This window comes from Canis lupus, chromosome 1 (assembly GCF_011100685.1).
Source record: "Canis lupus familiaris isolate Mischka breed German Shepherd chromosome 1, alternate assembly UU_Cfam_GSD_1.0, whole genome shotgun sequence".
Lineage (NCBI taxonomy): Eukaryota > Metazoa > Chordata > Mammalia > Carnivora > Canidae > Canis > Canis lupus.
The window spans coordinates 69776936-69789968 of record NC_049222.1 but is presented as its reverse complement, the minus strand read 5'-3'; the positions used below and the strand labels follow the sequence as shown (position 1 = coordinate 69789968).

The following is a 13033-nucleotide window of genomic DNA, read 5'->3' as shown; positions in this document are numbered from 1 at the left end:
TCAGGGGCTTAAATGAATGAAAACAAATTCCTACAGAAGGCTGTGAGATTGCTGGGAGAGAGCCACGCAGAAGCGGGTGCGATGTGGCCCTGGCCCTGAGCGCGGCCTGGAGGGGGCCGTTGTTCCCAGCCTGAGCGTCTTGCTCCTATGGGCGCGGGCGCGGGAGGTGTCTTGCTGCTAGTGTAGACTGGGCTTGGAGGGACTGATTCATACCTGGTCCCTAGTCTCCCGCCGCGCTCCCCTTGGGCACACTAAGGAAGGATCTGGTTTTTGTTTCTAGGCCGTCAGGAATCCTCCCACATGCTTTATCCTTTCTGTCTGCCTCACTTTGGTGTCCTAATCTGGGGATTTTGCATTAAATGCGACACTTGAAGGCAACGCCCCCCACCCCCCCCTCGCCATGAGGAACCATCCTGAGGTAACTTTGAAGGCAAGCACCGTCACTTCCTGGCCCGTCCACACAGCTGCGGGCACAGCGATTGGCCATTTCCCGCTGAATACCGCATAGTAAGTGTCCACTCTAACCTGAGGGTGGTGAACAGACACCGGGTCTTCGAATTATTTTTTTTTTTTGGTTTGGCGCGAACATGATTGGAAGGTTGAGGAAGATGAGAAGTGGCGGGGAAGGTCATTTTCAGGATCAGGTTTGCACTTTAAAATCCGTTCTGGTACATTCTCTGCAGTCACTACAGCGTCTAGGCATTGAAGCTTTGTAGCTCCTCGGGGCCCCTGGGTGGCCCAGTCGTCGGTGTCCGCCTCGATTTTGGCTCCGGTCGTGATGCCGAGGTCCTGCGAGCAGGCCGCGCAGGGAGCTCCGCTTGGGGTTCTTTCTCGCTCCCGCTGCCCCCCGCCCCCACCCCCCCCCACCCCCCCGCCCCAGCGTGCAGCTCGTAGCTCCTTGGCAGGATTCATCAAATGAAGAAATGCAGTCTGTTTCCGCCAATGTGCATAGAAAGCCCCAGATGACTAAAACATCAATCTCTTCATGCAGGGTGGCTGAATGGCTCAGGTGTTGATAAAGCCTTTGTCGGGTCGCCGTTTCTGTGATTCGGTTCATTACGTTCCGCGACGGAGTTGGACAAGGACGCTGGTAGAAAAGTTAAGAGTATTACCGCCAACGTTTTTGCTGAACTCTTCTATTCCGCAGAGGCCCCTGCAGACAAAAGCTCCGTTTTACTAACCACATCTCAAAACTGCGTTTCATTTGTGGAATATGGCGTTTTAACCTGTTTAGGGTTGAGTCTGATTTTGTGCATCCCCTAGTTGTTTACGTAGAGAGGAGAATTAACCCGACGCTTACGATCCGTTGGTTATATCGATCTCTTTTCATATTTCTGTCAGCAGCAATTTAAAGCAAAGCCAGTAAGAATGCTCTGCTAAGCTATTCTTTGCCACAGAAAGCCTGTATGAATCAAATGTCAAGATTCATCCTAAGCAAATAGTTTGCAGAGAATGTGCTGGCCTATGGAAGTTACTGCTTCTGGTTTTTGAAATAAATCCTAATGGAAAATGGTACTTAGCAACATTTAAAAGATGATACTTTAAAAAAAATCTGGGGCTGTTCATCTGGCTAGAAGTTTGATACCAGCCTCTATTTATGTAACAGGTTTAGTCACTTTTAAAGAGATTATACTTTTTCATAGATTTATGCCAAGTCTTGCTCTTCACACTAAATAATAGGAAAAGTTAGATAAAAGAAAATATATTTTCATTTCTTAGGAATTCTTTTGTTGACTGGGTTGCTGACATCCCCTAGTGATGGCATGTAATTTTTAAGAAAATAGGAAGTTAAATCATATTTGCACGGTATTTTACAAATTTGGTCTTAGAATCCTATTCATTTAAACATATCTTGTGTGTTCGGAAATAATTTTTATGCCCAAATATTGATTTGTTTCCTACTTTTGCTGAGAAGATAAAAATCTAAGTATTTTTCCTCTCAAGCTGCTTATGAATTTTATGTTCAAGAATAAACTCTACAAATGAAGCCAGGAGTATGATACGAATGTAATTATCGTCCTGTTTATGGGTTAGATAATAACACGGAGGTACCATGTTGTCATCGGCTGGAATTGGCAACTCCTCGCGGGGGAGGAAGGAACTCCTAGATTTTGAAGAATGAGGTATTTAGGAAACAGCTCCTAGCCCATTACATTTTTTTTTTTAATTTAAAAATCGTTCAGTAGTAATAGCCATGCAGAAATACGGGGTTATAAGAATAGATTGTAATGCCTGCTTCCTCCTTGGTCAAGGTTGGCTTGAGAGTGAACCTTTGTTAGGAGGAGCAAGCCAGTGTTGCTAGGTTTGACCCAAGCTCTTCTTGGCTTGGTTTTGACTAGAAATCCTCCCAGTTTACGAAGCCACCGCATCACGCGGGTCACTCCTGCCAAACATCATGGTAGAGGGGCTCCCACCCACAGGAGATTACAAAGAAAACGAGAAACCTAAATGCATGGACTCGACCTCCCAACCTTTTTCTATCTACTTTCCAAAATTTCATCGGCACATACTCTGTTCTTTTGTTACCCCTTGTGTCTGGGTGGGGGAGAAGGACGGTGTGCTTGTGCCCGTGTGCTCGTCTACACGCGCGTGACATCATTTTCTGTTCTAAGCTCTCATAGGTGCGGAAGTAAATGCGTTGCGCTGAGCCTGCCGTCTTGAATTGGCAGTTCACCGTCTCCTTAGGGGAATTTGAGTACTGAACACGTTTTATCTCTAGGACGAAGTGAGCCAGGCCATCCTCTCCGTGTAGCACATACCATAGCTGTCAGCAGGCTTTCAGGTTACCTCACTATAAAAAGCCCTTTCATACGTTGTTGTGGTAGCTTTAGGCTTTAGTAGCATCTGTTTTGGTATTTTGTTCATTTTCCTGCAGATGCCTTTTGTTTATTTTCTTGTCTCATTATTTCCTGCAGGTGTCTGGATTATCATTTTATTCTGCTTGTGTGTTTAATTTGGCAGAATGAAGGTGGGTCATAGGGAATGAAAGGATGGAAAGGCTATTCTAGCGCAAATACATTTTACTGGTTTTTGTGACTAATAGGTGTAATTCACTTCTTAGTTGATTTGGGTCATTATCTGTTACATAAAGCATGTGGTTTTGTTCACCAAACGTTTCTGGACCAAGCGTCCATGATCCTGTTGAGGAAGAGTCTTTCCCCTCTGCTCCCTGGTCAGAACTCGTGGGGCAGAGGCGGAGGTGAAGGCCTCCCCCCGGGTTCAGGCTGGACTTCAGACGCCCTTCTAGTAAGACTGTTCTGGATGTGGTGATTTGGGGAAGGATCCAATGTTGACATTTCCATGAAGCTTTCTCCCCCATCCTGAGATGGATTGATTTTAGAGAGGGGAAAAGAGGAGCAAAGGGAGAGGGAGAGAGGAATCCCTGCCGAGTGAGGAGCCCGAGGTCATGAGATCATGACCTGAGCCGATATCAAGAGTCGGACACTTAACTGAGCCACCCAGGTGCCCCTCTATAAAGTTTTTTTCTTCTTTTAAAAAAAAGATTTTATGTATTTGCCAGAGTGCGAGCGCGCACAAGGAAAGGGAGAGGCAGGCTCCCCGTGGCACAGGGAACCTAGTGGGGCGCGATCCCAGCACCCCGGGATCATGACCTGAGCCGCAGGCAGACGCTTCACCCGCTGAGCTGCCCAGGTACCCTGAAGCTTTTTAATTTGTGGAATATTCTCCTTTTCCCCACAGAAATCGATGGAGGTAGGGTGAGCTGTTGTAAAGCTCCCACTGGTAGAGTAGTTCTTAAATAGGCTTCAGTTGAAGGTTCGCTTCATTTCAGCATCTTGAAATCTGGTTGCGTCATGCAGTCTGTGTCAGAAGAAGCAGTTGCATCCACCCCGCTGAGGTCTCACAGTGTCGCAGAGGTGATGCTACGAGGTTTGCGGGGTCAGCTCACGTGCTGACGGAGCCCGGGGCTTCAGCAACGTAGGACGAGGGAGAGCGTGGTACAGGGTCCGGTTGGGCACGCGTGCATACGTTAGTTCTTCATTCACTGCGCCCCGGTCCGTCGGGGAGGGGATACTGGCCCTTGCTCATCAGGCCTGTGAGCAGAGTGAGTAGAATGGCAGGGATTTTCACGGGGACATAACTGCCAAGCACGGTGGTTGTGCAGCTGATTCTTTTCTTCATGGTAAAGGCCTTGAATGATGCCAGGAGATAATCCTGAGACCTCTTGGTGCAACTCAGGGCAAGGGGTGGTCCGTCAATGGGCTTCAGCCCACTGTCCCTTGATCCAGGGCCACCGTTGGAGGGTGTGTACGTCTGCCAAGGTCAAGAATAATTGTGCTTTTACGGCAGGTGTCCTTCCATGTGGTACAGATACGTTCTTTTTGTTATTCCCTCTCCTCCTCTAAGAAGCCCGTTTGGGTCTGCAGACTGTGATTACTAAACACATACATTTTCCCCTCTTTCTCTCCGCTCCCCCCCACCTCGCCGCCCTCATCCCCCCTCCTCACTCCCTAACATTTTAGGCACACATTTCTGGGTCTCTTGATTTTTCTTAGGTTTTCCAGCAAATGTCATACTGTCTCTAAGTTCTGTTGGAAGCTCTACCATGGGTTTAGTATTTCTAGCTGGGTGTGTTATTTTCCTGATCTACTCAGGAGGGGAGTTCACGTTTGGAAGGAGAATGATTGACCTGAACAGGTAGAAATATTACTTCCTTTGGAAAAAAATTCTGAATTTCAAAGAGACACGCCACATGTCACTTTGCACGTTAGGGAAGAAATGATACAGGATGGCGTGGGGCTGACCATCTGGTGTTTGAATACATCGCGTGGAGAGGCCCCTACAGGGAGTTCCAGTGTATGAACAGGTTGTCCGCACATTCCATACATGAGCAAATGATTTATTTGGAAAGTAGGCTTTCCCATAGAGACAGTGCACAAATGATTAGATTTCCAGGTCGATTTCTCAAAATCCATACCTCAGGCTTTTGAACTGAATTCTGGGTGCTAAATCTTGGAGCGGGTTGGTAAAGGCAGAATTTTTACCTCACTTTCTTAGGCCAAAATTTTAGAGTTTTTTTAGATTTTATTTATTTGGCAGAGCAGAAGCAGGGGAACAGCAGGGAGAGGCAGAGGGAAAGGGAGAAGCAGCATCCTGCGCTGGGAAGGGAGCCCGGTGTGGGGCCGCTGATCCCAGGGCCCTGGGACCTACCAGCTGAGCCGAGCCCCGAAGGCAGACACCTAACCGACTGAGCCATCCAGGTGCCCCTTGGGCCGAAATTTCAAATACCGCCGCTCCCCCCGACCCCCCCCCCCCCCCGATTATTTTTCTATTTCTTGGTGCTTTTCTCCCTTAGACCTTCTTGTTCCTACCTCCATGATGCTGTTACGCTTTTGCAGTAAATACCGAAACAACGTTATATGCTTCCTGCCTACTTTTTCTCCTTCTAGAATCTAAATTCCTAATTCCTCAAATGTAGCAGGTTTCTCAGCCGAGTCATGAGGGGATCAGTGATTTGAGCGAATGACTTCAATGTGTGAATGATTGATTACCTGTACTGCCTTCTAAGAGAGATTTGCATTTTAAAGGAAGCCTCTTCCCTCCAGGGAATCCTAAGTGGTGAGATTTCACCGGGAAGCCAAGGCCTGGGAAGGCGGCAGGCAGCCTGGGCTGGGGGCAGAAGGCTGGTCTGCGCGTCTCAGGCCAGGGGGGGCGCGCTGGGGCGAAGGTAGCCTTTTGGGGAGGCGTGCTCCGGGCGCATTCCCCCAGACGCCCCCTCTCTTGCTGCCGAATCCCTGGGTTTCTCTGGGATTGTACGGGGTTGACTCGATGTCTGTGCAGGGAAGTCCGCAGAGTCTTGGGGACTCACCCAGCGCCCCTCCCCCCCGCGGAACAAAAAGACCTTGTTACTGTCTCTTTGGGTTTTACTTGAGTTTGTTAAGTCACCCATCAGGAATGAACAACTTTTAATGGGAAAAAAAATGTCAAGCTGAATGGAAACACTGTTGCCTCAGATCAATGTTTAAAAACCGTGCTATCTCAAAATTAAACGTATTTTTATATTTCTCACATTGCCCAGAAGTTGCCACTGAATTCAAGAATCAGAAATGCAGGAGATTTTTGTTGCTAAGAAACTCAAGACCTCTCTTTTTGCATCAGATCCTGTTTCCCTGTTTCATAGCTGCCATAAAGTAAATATTTAAGTGATGGAGATTATTTTGCATTGCAACTTGACTTGCACTTTGGTTCGTTGTTAAAAACAAAACAAAAAACAAAACCCTTGGGGAGGTGTAAGGACAGTTTCAGTGGGCCTGGCTGGTGATGAGGTGAGATCTGCGTAATAAGATCTAGGGTCAGATGAGTGTCTTGTGTTTTTCCACCTGATGACCTTTTTTTGTTTCAAAGGTAGTTTCAGCTATAGTTGTCATTGAAGATTGTCGGGGAAATTTTACATTACCACGTCCTGTGAACCAGTCCTTTTTTAAGTGGTTTGAAGTGAAAACTTGAACAACTGCTGTATTAAGCCAGGGCCCTGGCTTCTGTGTCTAAGCCTTTGAAAGGGAGGGAAGGGGGGAGTATGGTGCCCTGGATGTTGGGTTACATTGAAAGCTCGCGCACTTGGGGCGTAAGCCCTGCAGTCTCACTCTGGGTGGGGGATGTGCTTGCTGACCTTTTTTTTTTTTTTTTTTTTAATTTATTTTTTATTGGTGTTCAATTTACTAACATACAGAATAACCCCCAGTGCCCGTCACCCATTCACTCCCACCCCCCGCCCTCCTCCCCTTCTACCACCCCTAGTTCGTTTCCCAGAGTTAGCAGTCTTTACGTTCTGTCTCCCTTTCTGATATTTCCCACACATTTCTTGCTGACCTTTGTATCAGCTTGTCTCCTAGTCGGAATCCTTGGTTGAGGTTTCTGCAAGTGGAGGAGCCCAGAGGAGCTTTAGGGCAATGAAGTTACTCTGGATAGTACCGTAATGGCAGATGCACGTCATGATACATTCGTCCAAACCCACAGAATGCACAACCCCGAGACTGAGCCCTACAGTTAACTGGGGCCTTGGGTAATAATGAGTGTGTGTCAGTGAGGTTCATCCGCTGGGGGGATGTGGATAATGGAGAGGCTGCACATGTGTGGGGCTGGAGGACATACGGGGAATCTCTACCTTCTCAATTCTTGCGAACCTAAAACTGTTGTAAGAATTAAAATCTAATACAAAAGTACAGATGCCCAGGTATCACCTTGAAGATGCTGATTCAGTGGTTTTGGTGCCAGGCTTTTTTTTTTTTTAAGATTTTATTTATTCATGAGAGAGACACAGAGGCAGAGACACAGGCAGAGGGAGAAGCAGGCTCCATGCAGGGAGCCCGATGCAGGACTCGATCCCGGGACCTCAGGGTCACGCCCTGAGCCAAAGGCAGACGCTCCACCGCTGAGCCCCCCTGGGTGCCCCATGATGCCAGGCTGAAATCTGTGCGGCCAGAGCCAACTGCATGGAAAGGCCGAACCTCCTGTCTGCCAGGCAGTCCCTGCAGAGCACCTGCTCCCCAGGTGCAGGGGGATTTCCTAGATGAGCTCCTTGTTGAAATATTGTTCGGGCTGGTGAGGTGTTTTCGTTCAGTGGTAGAAAGTGAGTGGAGTAGAGACCCTCCATTGACACGCAGGAGGTCTAAGTGTCTGGGTCTCTACTCAAGTCTTTTCCTCACTGGTTTGTGGCTGAATTTGGTGAGAATTTGCTTTGAGCAACGCTCTGTATATAGTCAGGGCTTGAGAAGCATGAGCTTCCATTGTTATGTTTTAAAACCCCGATGATATTTTTTCAGGATCGTACTATTTTTCTTGAATTTTTGGTGAAAAATAAAATCCCATGCCTTATATAAAGATTTTATTTTTTAAATACTTTTTTAAAAAAGACTTTATTTGCTTATTCATGAAAGACACAGAGAGGCGGAGACACAGGCAGAGGGAGAAGCAGGCTCCATGCAGGGAGCCCGATGTGGGACTCGATCCGGGGACCCCAGGGTCATGACTTGAGCTGGAGGCAGATACTCAATCACTGAGCCACCTGGGTGTTCCTCCTGATAGTATTTTTATATTTCATCAATCACTTTGGGACTTGGAAGGCTCATAATGTAAACATATACCACTTATGTATTCACCGTGACTTTGTAATTTAAAGAACTTCTTAGTCTCTAAATTTTAGTACTTCTACAAGTAAGAAAAAAAATCACAAGGTTTAAAAACAATACATTTTATCTCGAAGTTTTGAATAGGCCAGTCCCTAGTGTCCAAGGACTTTTTATTGGGGAGTCAGAAGACACATGGTCCATAACCAGTTGGATTCAAAAGAGAGATCAAAGATGAAATCCTTTACCACAAAAATAAACTAGAACTCTAGGAATAGAAACACGGTTGGATTTTGCACATGAGAAATTGCAGGCTCTTTGGAGCAAATGGAGATTGAGATGATTCTTCCCCATACACTACGGCACCAGTTCCTTAAACTTCTATTACGGAAGGAAGGCATTTAAGGGACCACGTTTTATGAACAGCTGAGTAATCGACACACGTTAGAACTGACCGCTTATTTCATTTAGTTAAAGCCAAAAAATAAGTATAATCCGTTGTACGAAATTTGTGTGCAGATGCTTACATGTCATCAACAAATAGAGTTTGTGTAACAAGCTTTGAGATCCACGGCTCTGGGGCTTTTGTGAGGTTTGGGCATCCTCAGGTCAGGGCTTGGATCCCCTGAAGGCCTGTCCTCTGGTCACTGAGCGGATTCCTGGGTCCTGAAAGCTGATGAAAACCTCAGGGTTGCCGGAAATAGAAACTGCATCCACCTTAGAGAATGTGATTGTGGATGCAGGATTAAAGACTCAGTGTTTTGTCTTTTAAGGCTAAAAAATAAGCATTTATTTGCTTTGGGAGGAAAAAAAACCACATCCACAGACTCGGGTTTGTGGCTGATACTGTGTTTTGTTTGTGATACCGGTTGCAGGATTTTGCTGTCAGAGTTGCTGTTTTCCACAAAGCATACAGATGAAAACCTATTTTTCTATCTGGTTTGTCATCTAAACTTACCTGGTTGCTTACGAGATGAATTGTGTGCTCAGTTAAGAATTCTAAAACATGCACGTGTGCTGTCTTTCAAAAAAAAAATTTTTTTAAAAGGCTGCTACAAAAGCCAAACCAAACCCTAGACCGGAATAGACGGCGCAGTACCCTCCAGTAACTACGTCCTGCAGTAATTCTAAGGGAAACCCTGGCATAGCTAGAAGCATAGAGACTCCCCTTTTTATTCTTCACACCTAAAACTACATTTTACATTTTATGTTGTCCGCGTCTGCAACATAAGGAATGTAGGATTTGCTCCATGTTTACCCTGACCCCCTAAATCCTGTGTAATGGAAAAGAAATAGAGTTCTTGTAAAGACCTGTGAGAGGTTCCTTCTTCTGTTTCGTAGCCTAGTCTTGAAAGAACACTGTACGAGAAAAACTACTTATACGTTAACAGTTACTTTATTAGAGACGTCCGTGCTACATAATCTTGATGATGCGTGTACATGTATGTGGATGTACACATATGCAGTTCTGATCAGTAATGAAAAAGCTTGGAAACTTTTTAATTCTATTCAAAATAAGATACATATGTGTGTATACTCGTGTACATTTTTGTACACATGCATATATCCTATATATACGCATCCTTGGTAGTTGGAAAAACTTTTTTGAAATTAATTCGTATTAATTATCAGGGAAACCTAAAAATCTTTGTTGACTATGAACGACTCCGTTATTTCTGGAGTTAAATCTTCAACACACACAGGATAATTGGATACGGTGTCTTTTTGTTGGGGTCTGAACGAGCTTTGGGACAGAGGTGTGCCGACCACTCGCTCAGACTGGTTAGGAAAAGAATGATCTGGTAAATGATGGCCTTGGACTATTTGGGACGCTGTCTTTCCTATTCTGTGTGGCTTTGATTTCCTCTACCCGCATGACAATGTGCCAGTTGTTGTGTGTGCTCTTTGCATACCTTTCTTTCCTTGGCCTTTTACATTTGCATAGTGTAGTTTAGAGCTAGTGCAAGATACAGAGCTGGCTGGAGGGCCGTATGTATGGATGGCATTGTGCGCTTCCCAGCACCGCGTCCTCGGCGCACAATGACTGCAGTGTGGAGGGGCCTACACGGAGACAGTGATGGTGCTTTATGAAACGCCAGTGGTGTGTGGTGGCCACTGCAATCTGCCGGGTAAGCAGTTGCACAAATTCCTCCAAGTTGAGAGGCCTCCAGAAATGTCATGTTTTGGCCTCAGAAGTGAATGCCACAAATAACAGCGCCGGCCCTGGGGACTTTGCTCAGCTTCTCAGATTGCCGTCTGCCTTTCTTCGGCTGGGTCTGCCGAGATTGTTTTGTTTTGTTCTTTTAAAGTCCCCAGAAGTTAGTCTTGTAGCTCTTGAAGAATATATTTTAAACCCATCAAAATTGTCTTTTTTCCCCACCCTTTTGGATATCTCTCACATATTCAGTGTTTTAAAGAAGAAAACAAAACAAAACAAAAAAAAACAAAAAGATCCCCTGATACCTGGAAGGTAAACCAAAGGGCCTTTTTTTTTTTTTTTCTTTTGAATGGTCCATGGTCAATTTTTCAGTGCCCTGATTTTATATTGCTGGTCCGTGCTGTAAGTGGGGTTAGGGAGAGGCAGACAGAGAAGGAGATTGTAAAGCTCATTGGCATTTAATACAGAAAGGAAGATTTCTTTTTGAGGTGTACCTGGCAAGTTTTGGTAACAGTTGTATGGATTTGTTTAATTAACTTGCTGCTACATTCTTAGAGTTGCTGTTGACACAGATTGTAGTCTGGAAAGATCCTGGTGGAGGAAGGGATACAAAGCCAAGGGTCTTAGTGAAGGGGATGGAACGTCCGGAAGCCCACGGTCCCCTTCTGGATGCAGGTGGGCACACGCAGGCCTGCCCTTAAGAGAAACAGGCGGATTCGCCTTTCTGCTTCTGTCATTCCTCTAGTTCTCAACAAGTATTTGGAAATGCTCAAATTACTAAGGAAGAGTGTAAGCACAATGTAGAATTGTGAAGATGAAATGTAGGTCTGTGGCTGCTCTTCCCTCAGAATGTAGTTGGCAGCGTGTGTCCGGGTTAGTTCCCTGAATATCTATGGGTGGCAGTCCAGAGCTGGGTCCAGGACATTGCGTAAGACGCTCGGCCGGAGGCTTGGATTCTAGGGCCGGCGCTGCCAGCTTTGCTGCTGGCATCATGGCTCCGAGCCATCCCACCCAACGGATGGTTCTGGCCGACGGGCGAGCTCGTTACGCAGCGAAATGCTGCCCCAAGAGATGTTTTTTTTTTTTTTTTTTTTTTTTAAGATTTAATTTATGAGAGACACAGAGAGAGAAGCAGAGAGACAGGCAGAGGGAGAAGCAGGCTTCATGCAGGGAGCCCAATGTGGGACTCGATCCTGGGACCCTGGGACCCTGGGACCATGCCCTGAGCCAAAGGCAGGATGCTCAACTGCTGAGCCACCCAGAAGTCCCAAAGTGAACCCTGTTGTAAACTATGGGCTTTGGGTGATAATGGTAAGTTGATGTAGGTTCAACAACTGCACCACTCTGGTGCAGGCTGCTGATAGTAGGGGAAGGGGTTGGAGCAGTTATTTCAGAGCTCTGCACTTTCTGTTCACTTTTTCTGAAAACCTAAAACTTTAAAAAATCTATTAATTAAAACAGAACTAAGTTATACTCTATAGGACTAAGTACTTGAAGCAGGGGTAGCAGTCACTTCTTGGCAAGCCTCAAGTACAGAACCCAGACATTCACATCCGTACTCAAGGTTACCAAGTGATGCTGAGGCTGGCTAGGACAGAGCGCAGCAAACACTGGGATGCAATTCAGGGGTGGCTCTGGGCTCTCGATCATTTATTCTGTATCAAGATATGGCCCATTCAAAGGGAATGGTGTTGATGTGTTCAAATGAGGTCGCCTTTCCTTCCCCAGTGCAATTAATCTTTTCATCATCTTCTTATTTCTTTTAGCACATTCAGGGCATAACATATTATCTTCTAGGCCTGGAGATGGGAAAGTGCAGGCAGGTAACAGGAAGAGAGAGATCATCCTTTTGGGAGTGTCAGGCACCCAGGCCTGACCTGCATGAAACTGCAGGCGAACCCAACCTTGTGTGTCTGCAAGGAGAGGTCTGCCGTGGACCACACACCACCTGACACCAGAGGCTTGCAGCAGAAAGGTCTCAACAGAAGCAGGAACGGAACGTGAATTCACAGACTTGGATTGACTGGCTCTTGCAGCAATTCTTGACCATGCTGCCAACATGCCTTCTTGTGCTGAAGTTACCACTTTGACTATATTAATCCCCCTGCCTCTCTCACTCTTACTACTTTTCCAAATCTTGGCCACCATCTTGCATTTCGCCGAACATGACTCCGATTTAGCCTCTGGTGGTGTTTCAGGAATAGTCTTTACATTGTCACACTCCTGGTTTGTTTCAGAGTAAGCATGTTTCTGGAGCCTCAGATAAACCTCTATTTTCCGGCCATGGGTACTCAAATTCAGTTGTTGGCACCAGTTCCGCAAAATGTCCCAACGTACTTTATTAACTGGAGGCAAACTGGCTGGCAAAGGAGGGGCTGGTGTACTACAACAACAACTATGTTTTGGACAAAACTTGAATCGTTCACTTATATGAGGATGACAAACTTTATCGCTTGACCCAGGCATCTTCAGACTGACTTCTGAAGTTGAAGAAACACTTGGCTTCCATTTGTTCTTCATTAAGTTCTTCATTAACTGGAACCAATGTGAGAATCACACTTTCTTCCTCTAATGCCTCCTCAGAGAAATTCTCATTGTCGTAAGTCGAGTTCTCCATTTCCAGGACACTTAGGGGAAGGCAGAGCCAGCAAGGTCAGGACTTGGGCCCTCCAATCCTCTTCACCTCCCCAAGAGATGTTAAAGTGAGAAAAACATACTTTTGATTAAAGAACTCAGGCTCCAAACTTAGCTTCGAAAAGGAGCACAATGTAAGAGTAAGTGTGATAGGTGT

The 13033-nt window shown here is 46.0% G+C and overlaps 2 protein-coding genes across 19 annotated transcripts in view; one reads left to right on the top strand and one right to left on the bottom strand.

Moving 5' to 3' along the window:
- Positions 1–13033, top strand: part of EPB41L2 (erythrocyte membrane protein band 4.1 like 2) — a 193055-nt gene that overhangs the window by 101188 nt on the left and 78834 nt on the right. The window lies entirely within an intron of this gene.
- Positions 11789–12859, bottom strand: LOC102151410 (developmental pluripotency-associated protein 2-like). Its single transcript, XM_038526790.1, is given in 2 exon segments — positions 11789–12744; positions 12746–12859. Coding segments are annotated over 2 exon segments (966 nt in total). The 3' UTR covers positions 11789–11892.